The 20,235-nt window shown below is 38.1% G+C and overlaps 1 protein-coding gene across 1 annotated transcript in view; it reads right to left on the bottom strand.

Moving 5' to 3' along the window:
• Positions 1-11,403: 11,403 nt before the first annotated feature.
• Positions 11,404-20,235, bottom strand: part of PRMT3 (protein arginine methyltransferase 3) — a 139,779-nt gene continuing 130,947 nt past the window's right edge. Inside the window, exon 16 of the mRNA XM_081278816.1 lies at positions 11,404-13,386. Within this exon, the coding sequence (XP_081134942.1) occupies positions 13,277-13,386 (110 nt within the window). The 3' untranslated portion in view covers positions 11,404-13,276. The remainder of the gene's footprint in view (positions 13,387-20,235) is intronic.

Genomic DNA, 20,235 nt, shown 5'->3' with positions numbered 1-20,235 from the left:
GACAGGCTTGGCACTCCCTCCATTCACGGTAATGTGGCCTCGGCTCTATTTCTAATTAGGGGGGACCTGTGCTGTTGGTTTTCAGACAAAATGTTCCAGAAGTTACACAAAATGTACTTTTTTTTTTCCAAAACCCTGCAGAACAGAAATGGGGAGAAAACCACCTAAAAATCCCCACCCTTTGTGCTTGCTGTGGGTATTGCTATAAAATTTGGTCAATATAAAAAATCATCTGATCAAAACAAGATTTCTTTATTAGCTGAACTACTTCTAGTTATTAGCATTATTAGTTTATGTAGTGTTGTGTAAAGAGATGTTTTGAGTTATTCAGAACTTTTCCCTTGTTTCCTTACCTATTCATGTACAAGCAAAGAAAATAATATTAAATATTTTAATTACACATTGTTTGACCTTGAGCCAGGTGCCTTGGCAAACGCCTGGAAGCCTGAGGTGAAGGATCCATGGAGTCTAGGAGTTCAACATCGGCCCAGACAACATAGGGCATTCCTGTCTCAAAAAAAAAAAAAAAATATTTTTTATTTTTATTTTTTGGGGTGCTGGAAATGAAACCCCAGCAAGTGCTCTACCACTGAGCTACACTTCTCACCCTCTTTAATCTTCTCCAGGAAACTTTAATTATATGTGCAAGTAGTTTTCAGACACTTACCAGTACAACACTGTTACAGAGCTGGGGTCTTCTGAGAAACTGAGGTAGCAGGAGAACTCCCTCTTCAAACCTGATTCTAGTGATCAAGTCAGAAAGATTTTAGACCATGTCCTCAGATTAACAAGAATGATTTATTGAAGGGATAGGGAAAGGGAACACTCTCAAGGGAGAGAGGGGTCCTCTCAGAGAGGAGAGGGACAGCATCCTGCACTCCAGTTTTATTGGGGGTCTCAGGGAAGTTTCCAGAGAGTCCCACCCAGGTCCACCTCTTGACTTTTGACTGGCAACAGGATGACATCAGACTTTCAAGTCCCCACTGCCATGACAACTCTATGTCACCTTGTCCCATGATGAGCAGTTCTACTTGGATTCTTAATCATTTTTACAGAATCTGGTCTGTGAGTCACAAAAGTCTCTCCCTTTAAGGTAACTTGGATTCCTTTTATGAATACTGTTTCCTGCCTGCATTTAACAGGCAGTTTGCTGAGGAATGGGACATATCCTGTCCACTTAGGCCAGGCAGCGATGCAAGTAAATTCTATTCAAATGTCTACAAAATGACCCTCCTTATGCAAACTCAGAGTTTGTGAGCTCAGACCATTCGATGGCCTAAGTATAGATGATAAAATAAGTATTTGCCATCCTGGCACTATGTATATTAGTGGAGAGAGAAAGAAAATAAAAAACATAAGTTGGTAAAATATATTGGATGGCAATAAATGCTGTGAGGAAAATGAAGGGGGGAGGCAATTAGGAGTGTGCGAGATGGGTTTTGCGACGTTAAATTGATCATTGACAAGACCGCATCAAGAAACCAGATTCGGTCGGTGGTGGCACACACCTGTAATCCCAGTGATAGGGGGGCAGTTCGAGGCCAGTCTTAACAACTTAATGAGACCTGTCTGGGAATGTGGCTCAATGGTTAAGTGCCCCTGGGTTCAATCCCTGGTACCAAAACAAAACAAAACTAGCTTCTGAGTGGATGGCTGTTTGTGGGAAGGAGCCTTTAGGCAGAAGGAATAGCCTCAGCCAGAGTGTGCTTGTCACTTATGTGGAAGGAAAAGAAGGAGAAGCTAGCAAGGCCCGGGGTGGGGGTGGGGGTGGGGTGGGGGAGTGTGTGGGTGTAGTGGGTCATGGTTTGGGGAAGTTAGTAATGGGAGGGAGCTCCTGTAGGGCTTTGTAGGCAAACTTCAGGACTCAAGCTTTCATTCTGAGATGCGAAGCCTATGAAAGTGTCTGAGTAAAGGAACAACAGGCTGATTTCTATCTTAAGAGGATGACTTTGGTGTATTGAGACAAGATAGGGGTATGGTGGGGTAGGTGGGAAGCAGAAAGACCAAATAGGGTCTTGTAATAATCTAGGTCAGTGGTCCTCAAACAATTTTCATTTCAGGATCCTCTTTATTCTTCAAAATTGAGGACCCCAAAGAGTTTTTAAGTGAGTTACACTTACTAATATTTACTATATTAGAAATTAATCAGAAAATGATTACTAATGCATTAAAATAAGCCTTTCATATTAACAGAAATAACTTTTTTTATTAAAAAAACTATTTTTTTTCAAAACAAAAATATTTGCTGAGAAGAATAGCAGTGTTCAGCATTTTTAGAAATCTCTTTCTTTTCATAGAATGCAGCTAGAGTCTCACAGCTGCTTCTCCAGCCAGTCAGTGAAGGATAAGCTGTTTCTATTGTGTATCAAAGAATATATGACCTCATACAGAGCATCTTCTTCAATATTAAGCCAAAATGTGACAGACATCACTTTCCTCAAGGTCAATTGTATGGACTCTTAAAGCACATCAATAAGCTTTTTCTTTGTAATACTAAAATATAGTGATTTAGCAGGGCACAGAAGCATATACCTATATGATCCTAGCCACTGGGGAGGCTGAGGCAGGAGAATTGCAAACTCAAGGCCAGCCTCAGCAAATTAGAAAGACTCTGCCTCAAAATAAAAAAAATAAAAATAAAAAGGGCTGAGGACATAGCTCAGTGTAGAGTGCCCCTGGCTTCACTCTCTAGAAAATGTAAATAAATAAAAATAATAAATAAAATAAAATCCAGTAGCTTCTCATGCCCTTGAGTGGATATTTATAACATTCATTTGGGAGAAAAAATTATTAGTTCATGGAGTTATTCAGATCTTCTGGATGTTGACATATTTTATTACACAGTATTTAAAAACTCACATTTGTTATTATTACTACTAATCTCAAAGTCCTTAAAAATTGGGAAACCCTCAGGCTCACAGTCATGGATATGCGTTTCCAAAAGTCAAATTTTAGCTTGAAAGCTAACAAATAACTACCAGTTATTTTACTTGAAGTGATAAGCTCACTTTTTTCCGTTACAGAAAATGTCTGCCATGGCTTGTCTATATCAGTCATTCTTTCTTTCTTTTTCTTTTCTTCTTTTTTTTTTTTAAATTTTATTAGTTGCTCAAAACATTACAATGATCTTGACATATCATACATTTGATTCAAATGGGGTACGTAATCTTATTTTTCCATGTGTACAGACTGCAGGATCACATTGGTTATACAGCCACGTTTATACATAGGGCAATACTAGTATCTATTGTATTCTGCTACCCTTCCTATCCCCCCTCCTCTCCCCTCCCCTCCCATCACCTCTTTCTATCCAATCTACTATGACACATTTCTCTCTCTTTTTTCTTCCCCCTCACACTATCTTATATGTAATTTTGCATAATTCTTCTTCTTTTTTTAAAAAATAGCAGTCATTCTTTTAAGTGAAAATGATGTTCCATAAAAAATGTATTTAGTTCAGCTCTCAATTCAGTTGTCCCAGAGAAAGATATTATTTCAGTATGCAGCAAAAAAAAATGCTTGTTGGCATCACATAGACTATTAAAAGACATAAATGTAAGGATCAAGATTTAATAAAATTAATGTTTTTTAATGCTCTATAGGGGATGAAGAGTGTATGTGATGATATACAATGGTCATTAGTATAGTTCGGTGTCCTTAATTGTGGGAGGGAACAGCAATTTTACCATTATTTTTTGTACCATGGTACAAATGTCAATATTGTGAAAGAGTATCTTAGTACTATGGCAAAAATAGTTTTGCTTTTCTGGATTGCCAGCAAGGGAATCACTAAGAATCTGTTAACCACATTTTGAGAACTAAGATCTGAGTGAAAGACAATGGTTGACTGGACTAGGGTGGCAACAGTAGGGGTAGTGAGAAATCTTTGTTTCTGGATGTATTCCAAAGGTGCATCCTATAAGATTTACTAATTAGCTGGACGTGGAGTGAGAGGGTCAAGGATGACTTTAATGTTTCTAGCCTGAGCTACTAAAAGAAAGAGTTCCATTCAATGAGATGGAGACAGCAGGAGCAGAGTCTGGGGAATGAAGAATGCACTTTGAATATGTTCAGTCTGAGATGCTCATTAGACATCTGCACAAACATGTCACACAGGCAGTTGAATCTAGGAGATTGCAGTCATCACTAGCTAGCTAAGACTGATGAAATCAGCAAGGAGTGGCAGAGAAGAGGTCCCAGGACTAAGGTGTGAACATCTGAACCATGAGAAGATGAGGGGAAGCCACTAAAGGGAATTGGAGAGTGGCCGGGAGGGAGGAGAGTGGGGAAGGTCAGGAGTCTCCATGATAGAGGACAGAAAATTCCTTTTTCCGGTCTGGAGACTGACAGCCTGAGCCCAGAGTGCCGGCATGGTCAACGACGCCCTCTTTCAGGTTGCAGACCCTTGACTCGACTTTTCATGGTCTCCTCACTTGGCAGAAAGAGGATGAGATAAGGACACTACTCCCATCTGTGAGAGCTCTACCCTCGTGGTTTAATCACCCCTAGGCCTCACCTCCTATTACCCTCACACTGGGAGTTAGGATCTCAACATCTCATTTTGGTGGCTGGACATAAACTTCCAGTCCATAACCCCAAGCAGTGTGTCAAGAGGAGCATGAACATCAGCATCAGAAGTCAAGTGAAATGACAGCTGAGAATTGGCCATGGAATAAGTGACTGGTGACCTTCGGGAGAGTAGTTTGAAAGGTGTGGCAGAGGCAAAGGCTCAAGGGAGGTTTGAACTTGGATGTTAACAGCATCTTTATTCTTAACAGCTGGAACCTGGAAACAGCCCAACTGTTCATGAACAGGTGAATGGAGAAAAAATAAACAGTATGCCATCTACAAAGTGGAATAATATTCAGAAATAGAATGGACTACTGATTCACAATATAGTGAATCTCAAAAAGCACTGAGCCAAGAAGCCAGAAACAAGAACATGCAGTGTGTGCTCCCCTTTACTTACAGTTGTCTGAGTCCCAAGTTCAGGTGTGGAAATTTAATGACCAATGTGATGCTAATAAGGTGTGGGCCTTTAAGAGGTGATTAGGCTCCATGGCCTGCTCCTCAGGAATAAATGGAACCCTTATGAAAAGCCTCATGCAGCCTTACTTAAGGTCTCTAGCCTTTACTTCCTCTGTGGGGACAGGCGTCCTCTCCTTCAAAGATACAGCAAACAGGAGTCATCATGGAAGAAAGGAACAGCCCACCCCAAATGAACCTGCTGGGACCTTGATATCCCTTTCCTCCAGAACTGTAAGAAAATCAATTTCTGTTCTTTATAGATTGCCCAATCTGCAGCATGATTAGTCACACAAATGGGCAAAGACAGTATTTGAAGTTCTGAAATAGGCGAAACAGGTTTAGATTGGTAGGAATCAGATTAGTGGTCACCTGGGAAGGAGAGTGGGGTAAGTTTTGACTGCAAAGTGGCACAAGAAAATTTTATGGTATGAAGGAAATGTTCTAACTCATAACAGGGGTGATGGTTCCCTGGGTGTATGCAAATCATCATACTGTTCACTTAAAGCTTGTGCACTTTATTATATACAACATATAGCTCAAATGTTGGGAGGAGAGAAAAAAGTGAACAGACTCTTTGAGGGGATTCAAGGAAAGAGGAAACTAGAAATATTGCAGAAGAGGGAGGGGGAAATGTAGTCAGGAGAATTTTTTTTTTTTTTTTTTAAGATAGCATACAATTGGGCTGTCATTTCTCCTAACTGGGGAAGAGCAGAGAGAAAATTTGATGATACAAAGGAGAAAGAGGAAGGAGGAAATAAAGAAGCAACATCTTTGAGAAACTGAAGAAGCCCAGGGAGCAGGGCCAGCCTTGACCAAAAGTCCTGAAGTCCACCAGGTGGGAAGGCATGATGGGACAAGGTTGCTGGGAGTGTGTGAACCTGTGGACCTTCCTCCTGATGGGTTCTGTTTATAACAAGGATTTCAGCTGGAAGTAATAAGGAAGGGGGAGGTCCTGAAGGTCTTAAGTTATCAAATAGCTCATGAAAGAGAATCAGAGACTAAATGAACCAGGGAACCACGGACTGATTTTCCAGGTTGTCTGAGTCTATGAACCACTTGAGATTAGGGAGCATGAACTGGAGAGTGAACCCGTCAGCATGGTTGAGAGTTTTGCTCTAGCCTCACTGAGCTCACAGGTGCCATCACCGGTTGGGATTAAAGCAGGATGGTGGTTTAGCCCAATGTATAGGAAAGAGAAGTAAGGGAGTGCTGGAATTTAAGCTGGGCAAGGAGGGAAGTAAACATAAAGGGGCAGTGAAACTGTGTTAAGAATCAAAGAATTCTGTGTTGGTGGAGTTCAGGGATCTTAAGAATTGCCATACTAAAGGAAGTGAACTGAAAAGGTAGCTACTTAGAATGACTAAGGAGTTGGGGTTATGGCCAGTTCTAAAATTGGATGGCTGTAGGTGTGGCTGAGATAAAGTAGAAAGCAAGATCATTTGATGGAAGTGAATAAACCAAAAGGTGAGGCTATAAAGGGTCACGCCTATGAGAAATTGGTATGGGCAGTGCTAGCAGCTAACACCTGGGGGAAACGGGATGCCGGTGTTAGTCTTCATGAAGAGATGAAAGACATTAAAGGGGTGGAAGAGAAGGTTTAGGGGGCACCCAAAAGCAACGAAGTCACCTACCCTGAATCCAGATCTGGGGGGATGAGTGGTATGTGTGTAAAGGTAGTTGTCATTTAAGAGGGCTGCCAAGGGAAGCAATGACCTCCATAGACAGCCAGGGACTTTGTATAAAGAAGGGGGATATACAGAACTGCATGGAGATTAGAGATGGAGGATGAACTGGGAGACCTGGGCTTCTTGGGATGACATGGATACCAATAAAGGATAGTGTGAAATTAGTCCTGATAGTCCCAAATCTATGGTTCTGAGGTGGAAATTCTAGCAGAGAGGGGCTGCAGATGTGGCTCAAGCGGTAGCGCGCTCGCCTGGCATGCGTGCGGCCCGGGTTCGATCCTCAGCACCACATACCAACAAAGATGTTGTGTCCGCCAAAAACTAAAAATAAATAAATATTAAAAAAAAGAATACATTGTCTGGCATGTTTTAAAATAGTTCCTTAAAAAAAAAAAAAAAAGAAATTCTAGCAGAGAGTCCTGCTAGAGATTTGTAGAGTTCTTGGGGGCTTCCATATTCCATCTAAGCTAATGGGGTGGCCTGGTGGGTTCACTTCTAGTGTCAACAATTTCCAAAACTATTTCAGCTACTGTTTTATTTTTGAGACGATAATTTTAAAACTTATTAAAGGTTAGCAACAGAAACTGTGGCAGTAGAAAAACATCATTTAAAATTTTTCAATGTTTGAGCATATGTAGGCTTTTTTGTAATTAGCACAACCCCAAGTTTCTTGCTTTTCCCCCTTTTTATTGTGAGCTTTTCCACGTAGCTATGAGAAACTGATCTTTATTAGATGCATAGTTTTTCATGAAGTGACTATGTCTTTACTTAAATGCCTCCTTTACTGTGAGACTTGTTGATTTCTTTCATTTGAAATAATTACAACGAACAGTTGATAGTTTTTTCTGTATATTTATCTACACTCTGAACATGAACTGATTCACATTAGCAAGGATGTGGAGACAACATGTGAAAGCTTAATTGTAAAGGTTAAATGAATTATAAAGATTATTTCAAAAGTGCTTTGTTTATGCATCATTCTGCTTGGAAAAGTTAGGGTAAACTTTAGAGCAAGAAAACACTCAAATTTAGAGAACAGGTGAACCTCCAAGCCAAGAGAGCTTTGTTGATGATGGGGAAGGGCTCATTACACACCTTGCCGTGGTCTCTAGGATAACAATGGGGTGGAGAAGATAATTATGTTCCGAGAGGCCAAAAACCGCTGATCTAAAACAAACTCCCCAAACTTCTTAGAGACCCAGAAGCCAGTGAGGCTAAATCCTTTCTTTAAACTCACAAATCAAGCTGGGTGTGGCAGGGCTGAGGCAGGTGGATCACAAATTCAAGGCCAGTCTCAGCCACTTTGTGAAATCTCATTTCAAAATGAAAGCAGAAAGGAGGGCTGGGGGTGTTGCTCAGTGGTAGAGCAACCCTGAGTTCAATCCCCAGTGTTTTTTTTTTAAGCTCATAAATCATTAGTTATTTTGTAACCTATGGGTGGAGTTTTATCTTTAACTTTGAAACTTTTTTTTTTTTTTTAACTAGAAATTGAACCAAGGAGCACTTTACTACTGAGCTACATCCCCAGACCTTTCTACATTTTTTTTTTTTTGGTACCAGGGATTGAACTCAAGAGCGCTCTACCACTGTGCCACATCCCCAGCCCTAGTTTGTATTTTATTTAGAGACAGGGTCTCACTGAGTTGCTTAGTGCCTTGTTAAGTTGCTGAGGCTGGCTTTGAACTGGAAATCCTCTTGCCTCTGTCCTCCAGAGGGGCTGGCATTAAAGGCCTGGCTTTTCTACCTTTTGAGACAAGGTCTCACCAAGTTGCTTAAGGTCTCACAAAATTGTTGTGGCTGCCTTCAAACTTGCTATCCTCCTGCCTCAGCCTTGACTGCTGGTATTCCAGATATGTGAAAAGTCCTTTTTGCACATTTTTGGTCCTGTTAGAACTTTGTACACTAAGTCAATCAGGTACATCTCATTTTGCTAATCTCCTTGTAATCAAACGTTACAATTCAGACATTGCTGGCACGGACTCCCCCCGGCCCCCAGGGCTTGGATCCAGCCCTGGTTTCTTGTTGTGCACGTCAAAGAGGCCAGCTCACAAGGCCTTGAAGGAGCTCACAAGGCCTTGAAGGATTTGTGGTGTCTGTTTTCATATTATTCAGCCTATAACAGTCATGTGGGAACGTCCTGACCTGCTTGGGTCTGATAAGGTTCCTGGTTGAAGGCTTAGTATGAGTCGACAAGGACCACCTGCCCCCCTCCGTCCTTGCTTCCGCCTACCAGTAACTTTCCATTCTGTCTGAAAGAAATATATAAGTATGAGCTGAGCTAATAAAGAGTTTCCCCCCTGGATGAAGAACCTCGGACTCCTGTGTTTTTTGTTTTTTTTTTTTTTTTTTAATCCCGCCGCCTCTCGCCGGACTCGGGCCATTCGCCGGAACGCGGCAAGACATCAGTTTCATGTATATAAATCCTGTATTTTTTTTTTAAATTAGGTTGTTTTGGCCTCTTCAATGGCTCCACGTTAGACAAATTAAAAAAAACCCTAAACCTTGTAATCTGTTTTCTGTGTCTATCTCCTTTATCATGACTGTTGAGTCATATGAGAAAATACTCTTTTCTCTGATCCACTATATCTGAAAACAGACGCATTACTTTTTCTAGGTAAATTTCCTTTACAGATTACAAATCTCATTTAAATGTTTCACTTGGAATTTACCTCTCTATCATCACCTCTCAATTCTAAAAGGCAACATGTACTCTAAATACCATTATTGATCTAACCTGCTGCCCTTACAAGTGTGAAAAGGTCAGTTTCAACAAACCAAGCAATAGGGCAAGGAGTTGGAAAACTTTAAATGACCAGGTAGGAATACTTTCAGCTTTGTCACATTATTCAACTCTGCAGGACAAAAGCAGCTATAAAAAATGTAAACCAGCAAGTGTGGCTGTTCCAATAAAATTTATTTACCAGAACAGGCAACAGGGTGTGTCTGGCCCCACAGCTATAGTTTGCCACACTTTCAGTAAACATTTGACCTTGCCTCTCATCATAAATTGGTGTCTCTGGAAGAGTTCTAATCTATAGCAAGTATAGATTAAATTTGTAAAGTGCTCTTTTCAGTTTTGCAACTAACTGAAGTGACCTGAAACTCTGTGACCAGGCTGCACACTTCGCATGTTTTTGTTATTCTGGTACATGAGAACAGTGGAATCCTGGGCATTTGGGATATATGCTATAGATCAGCAATTTGTCAAAAATCCTGGCATGGCCAGCAGGGAGGAGTGGTATATCAGCTATTCTCTTGTCGAATGGTCTCAGCAGTACTGTTGTAAAGGTAAAATTTCTAAGCTGATTCTAAGCTGCAAAAGTCTGAGTTAAAGTGTAAAAGACTAGGGCATTGTAAAGCTTCTAGATTGCAAGGCCTGGGCTAAAAAGTAAACAATTCCCCTGCTATCCCCGGAACCTGTAATGTCTGCAAAGTTGTTAGGACAATGCGGGAGCTGCTCAGTAAATATCTCCATTGATTCCCTGGTTGTTTAATAGCTAAGGGCTCCAGGTAACATGGCACGTAGGCATCCAGGCCCCAGAACCAATCAGTTTGAATGTGTACCCCACTTAGAAGTGACCAATCACCCCTACCCAAACTGTTCCTGCCAATGAATGGACTAATCATGTATCAGAATTGTTGTTCAATTTCCCCGCGCCTCATGATGATTTGTTCTGATGTATGCAAAGCCCACCACCCTCTCCAAAAAGTGTACTTAAGCTCTGCTTGACCTCTTCTCTGGGCTCTGGGCTGCTCTCCCTTCTTGAGTGAGCACAGAGTCCCAACGCGTTGGAACGGATCCCTAATAAAAATCCCCCTTGCCATTGCATGAAGCTAGTCTCGTGTGGTCTTTCCTTCTCCGACGTTTCGCCGGACCCTTACACTGTTACCTTTTTTCCTCCATCTGAAAGCATGGTTGCTGAGACTCCTGTGAACTAATCTCAAATCAGCAACTTCATGAGACATTTTAGTTATTCCACTTTGAGAAGTAGGGTGCTGAAGGCCACTCTGTAGAAGCAAGGTCCTTACTCTTCTCTATACCCTCTTGGGCTTATTTCAAAATTAAACTACTGTACTGCTGACTGTTTTTTTTTTTTTTCCAGTGTCCTGTAGGACTGGGAGTGCAGCTCAGTGGTAGAGGGCTTGCCCACATGAGCAAGGCCTTGGGGTCGATCCTTGGCAAAAAATGGAGTGTGTCTTACTGCAGCTCTGGCTATTTACTGAACAATTTTGTGTAATGCGCACACCTGCTTGAGTTGTTTTCTTGCAACACTTCTTCCAAAGTGCTCTCTTCAGAACACACTGTTCTGCATACAGATGGCTATCATATACCACACTTGGAGGAGCCTCACACATTACAGTATAATCATGTTAGTTTTCACAAAGGAAACCAGGAGAAAAATGCATTTTCTTAATAGAAACAAATTGGTATCTATAAATGCTCATCTGCCTACAGCCTGAAAGGACACTGTATTTATCATTGTCAAGGGCTATGAAGTACTTATTTTTCACAGCAGTTTAATGACAGAAATTCCAACTGAAGGGCGACATTTGGATGCTCATGTTCTCATAAAATGCTTAGGTACATAAATTAGAATGTCCCAGCCTGGGAAGGCGAACTGAAAAGGACAGATCTACCAAATGTAGCTAGGCTGGGAGAAGAATCATTGGGTGAAAAATCCCATGAAAACAAGTTTTAAGGAGAAACAATTTTTTGAGAAATATTTTTTTATAAATAGTAGGAAGTTCTTGTTATACATTTACAAAACTCACAAAATTTGTTTTTTGGCACTTAAAATATTCATCTTCCATCTTATTGGGTTACTCTAACTTATTCAAATTTATATAGGAAGCCATTTAAGACTCTTTAAGTACTTTAAAAGAGAAGCTGAACATGGTAGTGGGCACCTGTGACCCCCGATTTCAAGGCCATCAATGGCCACATGAGAGTCTGGCTCAAAATCCAAAAAGTACTTTAAATGCTCAAAATCCAAAAAGTACTTTAAATGATATCAGCAGCACATTTTCAGTAATGGTATGAATCCTGACAAAAACAAACTGGCTGCTTTAACCCAGTGAAAACGAAAATCATGCGTATGAAGGAAGATTAGTTTCAAAGGGGCTTTCTTCCCACTGCTAATTTAGTTTTCTGATAAAAACCAAAAGAAAAATTCTTTTTGATATAGGCTTACCATTTTAAATATTTGTTATCTTCTTGTCCATTCATGTATGAAGGCAATAGTTATTATCTGATGGAGCTAATAATTCTCAAACTAATCAAATATTGATGCTATATTCTTTGAAGGGGTGTGAATGTACAATGACACCTAGCATTTATTTAGTGTTTTTTATGTGCCAGGCACTGTTCTAAACATCTGAAATGTATAACAAACTGCAAGCAGAAGCTGGATGGAGTCTGAGCACAGACACCTGAGGATGTCTTGTTTTGACAAAGAACCAGACATTTAATTTAAGCAAGGCACATGGTCCACTTCTCCTATTAAAATACCTATTTTTTAAACTGGGCAGGTGTCACACACCTGTAATCCCAGCGACTTGGGAGGCTGGGGCAAGAAGATTGCCAGTTTGAGGCCCTAAGCAACTTAGTAAGACACTGTCTTAAATTAAACAAATAAAAAGGACTGAAGATATGGCTCAGTGATAAAGCACCCCTGGGTTAAAACTCCAGTACCCTGCTCTCCCAAATCCAATTTTTTTTTAAAAAAGATTCATTTTGTCTAGAATGCTTCTGATTTTATAAAAGGTGTTACTACCCTGAAATATCTTTTAATGCTAAGAGTTTTGTACATTTTATTGAATATTTTTCATTTTCCATTTCAAAATGAATCAATTGCAAATGACATAATTTTACAGAGATTTAAATGTACCAATAGTTACATATATAACCTTTGCACATCTAGTTTGAAAAACATAATGTTAGTAAATAGGAGCACATTTATCTTATTTTTAAAAAACTTCTATGAAATCTAGGATCAATATATTTGAAATTAGATTTCCTGGGTAATGCTAGAAGTCTATGGCTAAAGAATATTCACAAAGAAGGAATAAACTACAAAATGAGAACTACAGCATGTGAGACAGGATGGTCAACTATGATATCCTCAAATCTGATTTGTAGAAGGCCAATACTTGCTTTCAGTTCCTTACGTTTGTTCTTTAACATTATATTCTGATATTCTCAAATAATACAACTAAAAACTATTGCTCCTTACAGAGAAAACCTGCAATAAAATGTGTGTTTCCCTGTTTAATAAACATTATCCAAAAACTAGTATATTAATTTAAAATTTATAGTAGGAAACTTACTAAAAGCAAAAAAAGACTATCACTGAAAACAGGCCCATCTGAGGGACTGCATTTGGCTAAATCTGGCTAAGCAGACTTCTAAGAATACAGTAACTATGCACCATGAGGATAAGCAGGTCCTTGCCCTGGGTGATACGTGAGCTTCTCTTGCCTCCCTTACTGAGGAGTCTCACGAAGGCAGGATCTGCTTCCTATCCCCACACTAAAATTTGCAAGTTGTGCTTTTATAGCTTTTTTCACTGGAGACCATAAGTTTGAGTTGAATTATTCAATGTGACTGTCACAATGAGAGAACGAGGATCTTTCTTATTCTTATGAACCGTGATCTTTCCTTTCAAGACTTCACCTATAAAAGAAAGGCAAAAAAAAAAAAAAAAAGTTAAGAATTCAAGAAATACAGTCTAGTAGAAAAGTTCAAGATACCTAGCAATTTCCTTTTTGTGTGTGTGTGTTGATGTTTCCCTAATTTTTAAACATTTTGATTTATTTTTAAAATTAATAGACTTCAGTTGTTAGGGCAGTTTATTTTATGTATTTTTAAACAAGGCAAGAACTAACTACAATGATAGTATCAAATCCTTGAGAAAGAGTGCAGAACCACAGTGGTCATGCAGGGTTAGGGAGCAGTTTTATTAAACTCTTGAACAGAAGGCTGTATGGTGGGTTTTGGGCATAGAGAAAACCAAATGAGAGGATCCTGTCCACAAAGAGTTCATGATCAAGGGTGAAAGAAATAGCTATTATCAATAATTACATGACAAGCTTGTGTCTAAAAGTGTGCTGGAGGTGAGGATGGTTGGAAAGGAAGAAAGGGCAGTTTCATGAGAATCAGTGATGTATCCAAGGGTAGGGCTAAAGTCATGGCTAACCAGACTTGGAGTATATATGTAATGGCAGTTATAAGGGACAGAAACCATGTACAACGAGCCTTCAGTGAATGGCATTTTGAGGAAAATCAGATGGGAAAACTTACATTACATATCTGTTTAAAGGCAAAGGCCGAGTTCCTAAACACTGATTGTCCTTTTTTTTTAATTCCAAAATGGAATTATTTATGTGCTTCTGATATAAATACTTCTCATTTAATTTTTTTTTCATCCATTTGTGAAGAGTTATTTAAAAATAACAAGAGAGATTGCTCAGTTGTAACTGATCATCATTCCTTGCTTTAATGAGAGTAAGATCACACCAACAGAATTAGGAATAGCTTCATAATCTGGGTAGACACTATGAGACTTCAAGTAAGATGACTGAGGCATCCTCGTAAATACTTAATAAAATACTTAACAAAACAAACAACCACAAAACAAAACAGCCACAAGCAAAATCTAACAAAACCACTGAATTGATATTTTCAAAATATAATGATCCCATTACTGTCCCATTCTATATACATCTTTGCAAAAAAGGTGAGACATGTACTTTAATGCAAAATTAAGAAATTAAAGAAGAAATAATGTAGTACAAGGTACATTCCATTCAGCAAAATATAAAAAATGATTTTAAGTTCAGTCATAAATTAATGTGTACATGTGGCTTTAGCTTTTATATCTAATTTATTCCTCTATATTAATTTTTTTTAAGTTTTTGATAGACCTTTATTTTATTTATTTATATGTGGTGCTGAGAATTGAACTCAGGGCCTCACATGCCAGGCAAGTGCATCACCACTGAGCCCTAGCCCTAGCCCCAGGCCCAGCCCCTTATTCCTGTATATTGTTAAGAAAATGAAATAAATGCCGTATTTCATATGCTATGCTCTGTGGGAGACCAACCTTACACGTGACTGAGTCACGCTCCCTGGCTGGGTGCTGAGGTGCTCAGTCACAGAAATGTGGCAGAGCTTTCCCCACCCTTCTTGGGTTCAAGGGTCAGTGTCTCGTGCATGGGTATGTCTTGCTATCGCCCCATGGGTGAAGCTATGCTCACCTGTTCCTTTGTAATATAACCCCTTGCCCTGTTTAGGATAGAATCTTCCATGGAAGTGCGTTGTGTGTGTGTCCCCTTCTCTTACTGTGCCCTTGGGTGTGGCCTACCCAGATGTTCATCAACCTGCTGACAGTGGACATCATGAAGATAGACTCAGCCCCCTGAAACCTGACCCCTTGCCTCATTTGAATAGCTTCTCCTCAATAAAAGGGGTCAGTGCATGCTCTCTCTCTCTCCCTCTCCCTCCCTCTCTCTCTCTCTCTTCCTGCGGACCCTTAAGATCAGAGGAGCCTTCACAGCGACCCCAAAGAAAAATGTATTTGTGTCTCTTGTGTGTGGTTATTTTGCACAGCCCGGTTAGCCCAGTTTACCTGGAGTGACCCCTGAGCCTTTTAATCTCGAAAACAGAAACCTGGCAATGCTCACAATAGCATTCTTGGGAGAGTACCAGTCACATGGCCTTCACAGTGTTCAGGCAATCATTAAGTAATAATAATTGATAATATTTATTCAACACTTATTTTGTTCCAGCTCTGAGAAAATAATCTTTATAGCTTTAAATCTAGTATAATAAACAGGAAAGAGTCTAAATTTTACTACCCTGTGACATCTTTTTCTAAAGACAGTCACTTGCTTATAAAAACATTAATATTTAAATTCATATACTTTAATACATATTATCTGTTAAAGAAATGATTTAGGGAAGAAATAAAAAGTCAATATTTTCAAACATTTGAAAATTTTCAATTTTGAACACAGATAATATTTAGCTTTTATCAACATTTTAAAACTTCTATTTTATACCAACAACCTTACCTTGAATTTACTATTTACAGATACTGAAACGGGGAAGGAATGGCAATTTTATGTTAAACTGACATTGTTTTAATGAGTACATGATGGAGAACAGTAATTATGAACTTGCATACTGGGTTTCACTTACATTTTGAATTTTCAACACTGAAGACAACTGTTGATTTTTACAATTTAATGGCTTGTTAGTTTCTTCTCACTTATTAACAGTATATCTTAGTGTAACTCATTTAATTTAGTTAATGTTTTATAAAGGAGTTCATATGTATAAAAAGACAGATAATATTTGAGGTTCACAAATAATAAAATGACCTCCACGAATCCAACACAAGGCTCAGAACCTCACCAACACTAATGAAACCTCCTACTGTGTCCCTCTACCACATCCCCCCCCTTTTTTTTTAAAAAAAAATTTTTAGTCGTAAATAAACATAATCGTTATTTATTTTTGTGGTGCCGAGGATTGAACCCACTACCTCACACGTGTGAGGCAAGCACTCTACCACTGAGACATAACCCCAGCCCCCACATCCCTCTTTTTTATGAGGCAACCAGAACTTTTTTGTTCCATTACCTATTCAAAATAATTTTATTTCATGTAGGTGTACCCTTAATATCTGTGTTGCTTAGTTTAACAATATACTATTTAGCATTTATATGCTCTAAAACGTACAAAGCAATGTAAAATGTACTGTATCTCTTCCATGGCTTGCTTATTTCATTCAGTGTTTGAGATTAATCTGAGGCAAGTAGCTACAGTTCACTCATGTTCCCAATGGTATTGTATTAAGCTGTATTAATGACTGCTATTTATCCATTCTTTTTGAATTATTTTGTTTCTTATTATACAAAAATGCTATAACGATTCTTATATATAGGCATGTGTCATGTAACAACATTTTGGTTGGAGATGGACCACACATATTGTGTAGGTAAGGGAATAGCAGGCTCTATCATCTAGGTTTCTGTAGTTACACTCTGAGATTTGCCCAATGATAAAATCACCCAACATACATCTCAGAACATATGCCTGTTAAGAGTCCCAGGACTGTATCCGTACTACAAGAATGTCTCTTTGTAGTATAGGAAATAAACTGCTGGATTATAGGGCATATACATGTTGAAATTACCACATAAAAACCAAAAAGCTATTAGTAAATTCAACATCAATTCATAAAAAGTCTATCATTAACATAGGAATAAAAAGAGTAACTTCCTTAGTCTTTATTAAAATCTGAAAGAAAACATGATAAAAAGCAAATATAGTGCCACTTAGGTTAAAGTGAGAACACAGCAAAGATGACACCATTGCTATATTACTTAAATTCTTGAATGTTCTACATAAGCATATGACAAGAACTAGAATAAATTAGATACACTGTTAGGGAGAAAAAGATAAAATTAATTGCAGATGCTATTTTCAGTGAAAGAGTTGGAGAAATCTAATATAGAGTTTGGCTAAATAATTGGCCTTTGCATTGTAGGTAAAACTCCATGGTTCTGAGCAAAAACCCAACTCCTAGGGAGCAATAAGCCAAATAATTCCCATAGCTTGGGCTTGTTTGGAGATGTTTGAATTCCATGCAGCCAGGAAAGAAGGAAACTGAACAACTGTTAATGTTTTGATTTCAGAAGAAGTATCAGGTTTTGCTTCAGCACTGGAGCTAAACCACTCTGAGTAAAGGCTACTCTTGGGCTCCCTAACAAAACTTCAAAACGATCTTAGTAAAGATTAACTACTTGCCAAAGCAAACTTTAATACTTTCTTTTCCTTTTTTTTTGCTGTACCCGCTATTGAATCCAGGTGTAATAATTTGATCAGGCTGGCATCGAACTCTTTTTCAATCAAAAGAGAAAAATCATGATTGTTTCATGAAGTGTAGAAAAAGTCTTTCATGATAATAGCTCCTCAGCAAGCCAGGAACAGAAGCAATCTTCCTCAACTTGATAAAGGGAATCCATGAAAAAGTGCAGATATATTACTGTTAATGATGAAGACGGAATGCCTTCTTTGTTGGCCTCAGAGTGAGGCAAGGAGGAGAATTTTCACCACTAGTACTCAGTATCCAATCACTGTCCTTGTCAGGGTATAAAGAGATGGGTGGGGACTGGGATTGTGGCTCAGTGGTAGAGCGCTTGCTTAGCACGGGCAGGACCTGGGTTCGATCTCAGCACCACATAAAAATAAAGGCATTGTGTTTTGTCCATCTACAGAAAGATTCATTCTCTCTCTCTCTCTCTCTCTCTCTCCTTAAAAAGAGAGAGAGAGAGAGAGAGAGAGAGAGAGAGAGAGGGAGGGAGGGAGGGAGGGAGGGAGGGAGGGGATGGGCAGGTGAGGCAACAGGTTGGAAATAAAAAATAAGTCTTCATTTGCAAACAATTGTTAGAGAGGATTCTAAAACAATTTTTAAAAAAAGCTACTAGAACTAACATGTTTACCACAGTCAAACCATACAAAGCCAAGATTATTTCCATATATTAGCAATGAAGAATTAGGAACTTCAAAAAACAAAAATATATACAATAGTTTCAAAACAGCACAAAATACTTAAGGTAAATGTATCAACATATGCCCATGATTTATTCACATAAAACTGAAAAAACTCTAAAGATGATCCAAGTAAGTGGGGAAATGTTTTGTTTGTGGACGAACGAGTCAATATTGTGAAGATGACTATTCTTTTGAGCCTACAGATTTAACATAATCCTAATCCTAGGATATACAGGCTTTTCTTGCAGGTAAAAATGTACATTCTTATTTAAAACTGGACATGTAAATATAGATTCTAGGATAGCCAAAACAATTTTGAGAATGAAAAGCAGGAGAACTCATAGTGTCCTAAAAACACACAGTAATACAGATCAGTGGAATAAACAAGAGCTCAGAAATAGACCTATACGTATGTGGTCCATTATTTTTTCACAAAGAAGTCAAGGTAGTTAAATGGAAAAAGAATAGTTATTTTGAGAAATGATAATGGAGCAACTGAATATACACTTGGGAAAAGATGAATCATTAACTCTAAACTTAACATGAAACAGATTATAGACCTAACTCTAAAAAGCAAAACTAGAATTTTTCAAAGACATTAAATCTTTGTGATATTAGAATAGGCTAAGGTTTTAAAATTGGGACACAAAACCACAAACTACAAATTATCTGACTTCATCAAAACATTAAAAATTGCTATTCTTTAAAAGTTATTAAGAAAATGAAAAAACACCAGGAATGGGGATAAAAATATTAGCAATACATATATCTGACAAAGAACTTTTAACAATGTACATAAATGATTCTTACAACTCAATAAGTAGACCAATAATCTCCTTAAAAATTAAGTAAAATGTTTTATAGAAAACTCACAAAAAAGAAACGGACAGCCAATAACTATATGAAAAGATGCTCAACATCATTAATCATCAGGCAAATGTCAACTAAAAACAGATATAAATATATACCTAATGGAATTGCTTATATTAAAATAACCTTCTATGTACAGGTGTTGCCAAGGATGCTGAGCACATAAACTCACAATTGTGTTAAGAATGTTAAATAGTACAGCATTTTGAAAAAAATCTGTCAGTTTCTTATCAAGTGTTAAAGACTAAGTAATTTCATTTCTAGGTATTAACCCAAGAGAAATGGGAACACAGTCTGCACTAATATTTTTTCATATGAAATGTTCCTAGAAACTTTGTTCACAATGGCCCCTAACTGAAAACAATCTTAAAGTCTACCAACAGGTGAATGTGTAAGTTGTGGTATGTTAATACAACAAAATACTACTTGGCAATAAGGAACAAAGTAATGATACACAGATGGATTTAAAAAAAAGAAAGCTAAGTAAATGAAGCTAGAATACATCCGAATAATTTCACAGATATATAACTCTAGAATAGAGAATTCTTGAATTCAGTGACAGTGCGCATCAGTGGGGGTCTTGCCTTCTTGGAACTGGGAGTTGGGGAGCTGATCACACAAGGGACTGATGGAAATGTGGTGGTGTAGACATTTGTCAAAACTTATCAGACCGTAAAATTAAAGCAAATTTTTTTATCATATGTAAATTATAGCATGATAAAATGATTTGAAAAAAATGTGATGCTTTAAAAAATACAAAAATAAAACATAGAAGAAAAATTAGAGGATCCATTATAGAGATTCATCAAATTAAGGCATTTTAAATCACTGAGGATTCAATAAATTGTGTAAATACAGTACAGTAATATAATCTATTTAGTATAAAACCAAAAGAAAAGGTCAACAGGTTTAACTATATAAAATGAAAAAAAAATCTATAAAGCAAGTTAGTTTAAAGAAAAAAAGCAATTAAATGTTGCTGTCACTTCTTAAAGTAGTGAACATTAAAAAAAAGTTTGAATTCTGAATTAATTCCTTAAGATGGATTATCAGGTATGCCTCTTCATAAAATAAATTCCAGTTTTATATTTC

This window comes from Spermophilus citellus (genome assembly GCF_964194105.1).
Source record: "Spermophilus citellus genome assembly, chromosome: 2".
NCBI lineage: Eukaryota > Metazoa > Chordata > Mammalia > Rodentia > Sciuridae > Spermophilus > Spermophilus citellus.
The sequence above is the reverse complement of the archived record's forward strand: the minus strand, read 5'-3'. Positions and strand labels throughout refer to the sequence as shown.